At 42.0% G+C, this 3,747-nt stretch overlaps 1 protein-coding gene across 1 annotated transcript; it reads right to left on the minus strand.

The window, feature by feature from the left end:
* Positions 1 to 1,105: 1,105 nt before the first annotated feature.
* TMEM158 (transmembrane protein 158) lies at positions 1,106 to 2,361 on the minus strand. Its single transcript, XM_018565391.1, has one exon. It carries the CDS (start codon positions 2,199 to 2,201, stop codon positions 1,269 to 1,271), a length of 933 nt encoding a protein of 310 aa, XP_018420893.1. The 5' UTR covers positions 2,202 to 2,361; the 3' UTR covers positions 1,106 to 1,268.
* Positions 2,362 to 3,747: the final 1,386 nt, after the last annotated feature.

A 3,747-nucleotide genomic window follows, 5' to 3' on the forward strand; every position in this document is an offset into this window, starting at 1 on the left:
CCATGGTCAATTAAGACAGGAGCCAATTACCCTATTAGCATGTCTTTGGAGTGTGGGAGGAAACTAGAGTACACAGAGGAAACCCACCCAAGCACAGGGAGAACATGGAAACTCCATGCAGATATTAACCTGGCTAGGGTTTGAACTGTGGACCCCAGTGCCGAAGTGCTAACCACTTAACCATTTAAACCGTAACCTAAGTGTAAAACTTAACCCTTAACTTAAAGTAGTATTAAACTCTCAAACTCTTTTCAACAAAGATTCCAGATCAAAGAAATATACATCGACCAGCAAAGTATTTCTATATTTTTGCCCAAGCATTTACAATCATCATGTTTCCAAATATCTGGCTTCAACTCTTAAGTTTGGCTTCCCTGGACTTCCTGTGCAGTACAAGATCACAGGGGGCAGGACAGTGTGCAGCAGCTCTCCATGTACTAGCTTGAAGAAGGGAGGAAGAAGAAGCGGAGAGCAGGGAGGAGGGGTGAGGATTGCCTTGCTGTGTCTGTGTGTTTGTGGAGACACACACAGCTTACTAGCACACACAAGGGTGGCTCCATAGGACCCTGCAAGATAAAGGAGCCCCCCTAAAACAGAATATCAGGACCAGCGCTCAGGGGACCAGCTGATTTTGCATGCAAGTAAAACTTTTAAACATCAAGGAGCAGCATCCAGTGTAAGGATAAGGATAACTTACAAAGCTTTTGACCTTAATATCACTAACTATGAGCCTTAACCAAGGCCTTTCCTATGTTAACCCTTATGCTTACACTAAGTTAACCCCTAAGCCTCCGTAAAACTGTTTACTTACTTTATCAGTTATGAAAGCATCCTGTATCATATCCTTACAGTACCTGCACAAAGATGTCAAACTAAATTATTAGTACAGTGATCTCTTTTTCTTGGTAAATAAGCCTGTACATTATTATGTTATGTGTTCAGAGTACATTACTATAATGTAAATTGGAATGACTGCAGTTTAACATTGTAAGTTGGAGAAATATACATTTTCCAGCATTTGTGAATATCGTCATGTATTTTACATTCATATAATATTATCTTCGTATATAAGTTATGAAAACATATGTAAATAAAATTTCACACATTGTCAACTGGCTTCTACTCATTTTGTAAGTAACAAGAAAATGGATAAAAAAAATTACATTAAAAAAATAGGCTTACTGAGAAAAGGGCAGTTGTTTCACAACACAGCACACTACTCATTGTATAATGACTAAACTGTATTTCATGGTATATAATTTGAAAGGCTATTTACTACTTGTCCTTCTCTGTTCCATACCATTAGGCAAGAACCCTGCAATAATAGGCACTGGCCAGATGAGGGCAGCAACACTCCAAACAATGATAACCAGAGTCATGAAACAGGCTACCAAAGTGGATTCAATTGGCTTCCGATTCATTCTCCAGCCCTGTTCACCTCTCAGCTCCTCTAAAGTGAAGTCCAGGCAGCAGAAATTCAGGGATTCCCCTTGTAGTGAATTGTGAGGATCTGTTGAAGTTGAAGAAATGAAAGAAAATGTAGAAGATGCAGCAGAAGATGCATGTTGGTGCCTTAGATGACCACTCCTTCTGCTTCTTGACCATCCACATCCTATGCAAAGGCGAAATTCCTGTTGCGCCCCAGAAACCCCAAGGTGCTCAATAACAACCGGAGACACTACCCGGTTATAGGCCGCTGAGAAAAACGCTCTGCCATGATTATTAGTGGAAAAAAGCAACAGGTCACACTGGAAGCCCAACTGACGCCCCCAGCGGACTAGCAAAGAAGTGAGCATTAGCCTTTGAACACTGATGTTGCAGTGAGCTGACCCATGTTGTTGAGACTGGGAGGCATGGAACTCCTGATGGGTTTGAGGAGACAGGATCAAAGTCTCTCTGCTGTTCTCCCAAGTGTTACTGGCAGAGGGTACAGGAGAAGGTGAGGAAGAAGGTAGTTTCTTGATATGTCCTGGTTTTGGTTCCTTACCACTCTCCTCAACTGTGGTCCTCTTTTCAGTTTGTAAGTCAAACTCCAGATTAGCCAAGGACCTGCTAGAGGCATTAATAGGGAGTAAGAAGATATCCTCTTCAGTGTGTCCCTCCTGACTCCATCCTTCTGTTGGTGGCTGGATACAGATAGCCAGCAAAGCCACTAGCCCCTGGAGCAGGCTGCTTGGAGGGCACAGACGCAGCACCCTCATTGCACAGGATGTTAGAGAGGAGGCTGCATGGTTAGCTGCAGACAGACAGTGCTTGCACAAAGACTGAAACTCACACAGGCGTGGAAAGGGATGCTAGTAACTGCGATCGCTCCACACTGCCTCCAAGTCATCCTCCCTCTGCTTTACCCTCCTCCTCCTTCTTCTTACAGCTTTTGATTTAGATGATTAGAGAATTGCACAATGATCTTTATCTATTCCTTTTATTTTCTAGGTTACCGGAAGACCAAGTAGTGATGGCTCCTGCCTAGCAAATGCATTGGAACACTCATAGCCCTGTGAACAGTGGGGATGTTTTAAATCTGATGAAAGAAAAAAGCAGCAGGTGCTAGCTTAGGTTTTGTTACAGTTCTCAATGTAAAAAAAACCCCAAAGCATTCAGGTGGAATGTTTGTAGAATAAATGATACTTGCTTTTAAAGCTTGCAACATTTTCAACTTAAAGGTAAAGTACACTTTTTGAGAGAAAAATAATAAATGCACACGTCTTCATAAAAGAAAAAAAATTGCATTCGTTACTGTTTTGCATTGAAGCCAGTGAAGGCAGGCTCCCTCTCGTCCTTGTCCGTACTGGGGTACAGACATTCAGTAACATGGACGGGAGGAAGAGTAAATAGACTACAAGTGCGGTTATGTCACCACACTTGTATTCTATGGGAACTACAAGTCCCTCTGCCGAGGCGCCTGACTTGTAGTTTCTCCATTCACCGATCCTATCATCCTGGGTGGCGATGTGACCATGTTTCATGTTACACCCTGAATATGGGGTAAGCTTAGCCTTTAATGTGATATCATTTTGACTCTCAAACGAAATATATAGAAACCGGCACTCCAATAGCAAATCAAATACGTCTGTTTGTTGACCTATGAGCAGCATAACGTGATACACTCAATGCGACGTTTTGGGGTCTCACAGGATCCCCTTAATTAGGCAGAACAAGTGATGCCAACCGTCGACAGCCGCAGCAGCCACTCTCATTATCTTTGGAATAGTGGTTTCGAGTGCAATGGGTTTATGGACTTTATCATTTTGACTCTGACACATTAGAATTAACAGAATTTATAAATGAGAAATAACAAATTCTATACTTTTGTAGAGAAATAAATATTAGCTTCAAAGACCTGGATGGCTGAGTGACAACATATTTTGTTAATGGTATGTTTTGAATAAACAGCTGAAAGTGTCTTGTTTAGGTAGGTAGATCCAACAGAATGTCTAAACCTTACACTCTCTTTGCAATGCTATTAAAAAGAAAGTTTTTGCAAGTGCTGAACTTTAAAGTGAACTTGAGCTGGAAAACATTTCTAAAGTAACGTTCTAAAGCTGTCTGTAAATACTGTGCTAGTCATTAAAGTTGATCCTGTGTTCTTGTGGAGCCCCTTGGATGCTAAACCCCAGCTGTACATGGGGCCATAAATGCTACCAAGGCAAGATAATGAAGGCTCCAGGAGCCCACCCAGTGCAAGTGAGCTTTGACTGCCGGAAGCATGGGCTTTCTTGCTAATTTACCCAGCACAGGTTTTGCAAA

The sequence above is a fragment of the Nanorana parkeri genome, unplaced genomic scaffold, assembly GCF_000935625.1.
Source record: "Nanorana parkeri isolate BGI_ZX_2015 unplaced genomic scaffold, ASM93562v1 scaffold840, whole genome shotgun sequence".
NCBI lineage: Eukaryota > Metazoa > Chordata > Amphibia > Anura > Dicroglossidae > Nanorana > Nanorana parkeri.

Bases quoted from the DNA above. Each gene is read 5' to 3' on its own strand.
- TMEM158 (XM_018565391.1), bottom strand. From the start codon at position 2,201: ATGAGGGTGCTGCGTCTGTGCCCTCCAAGCAGCCTGCTCCAGGGGCTA.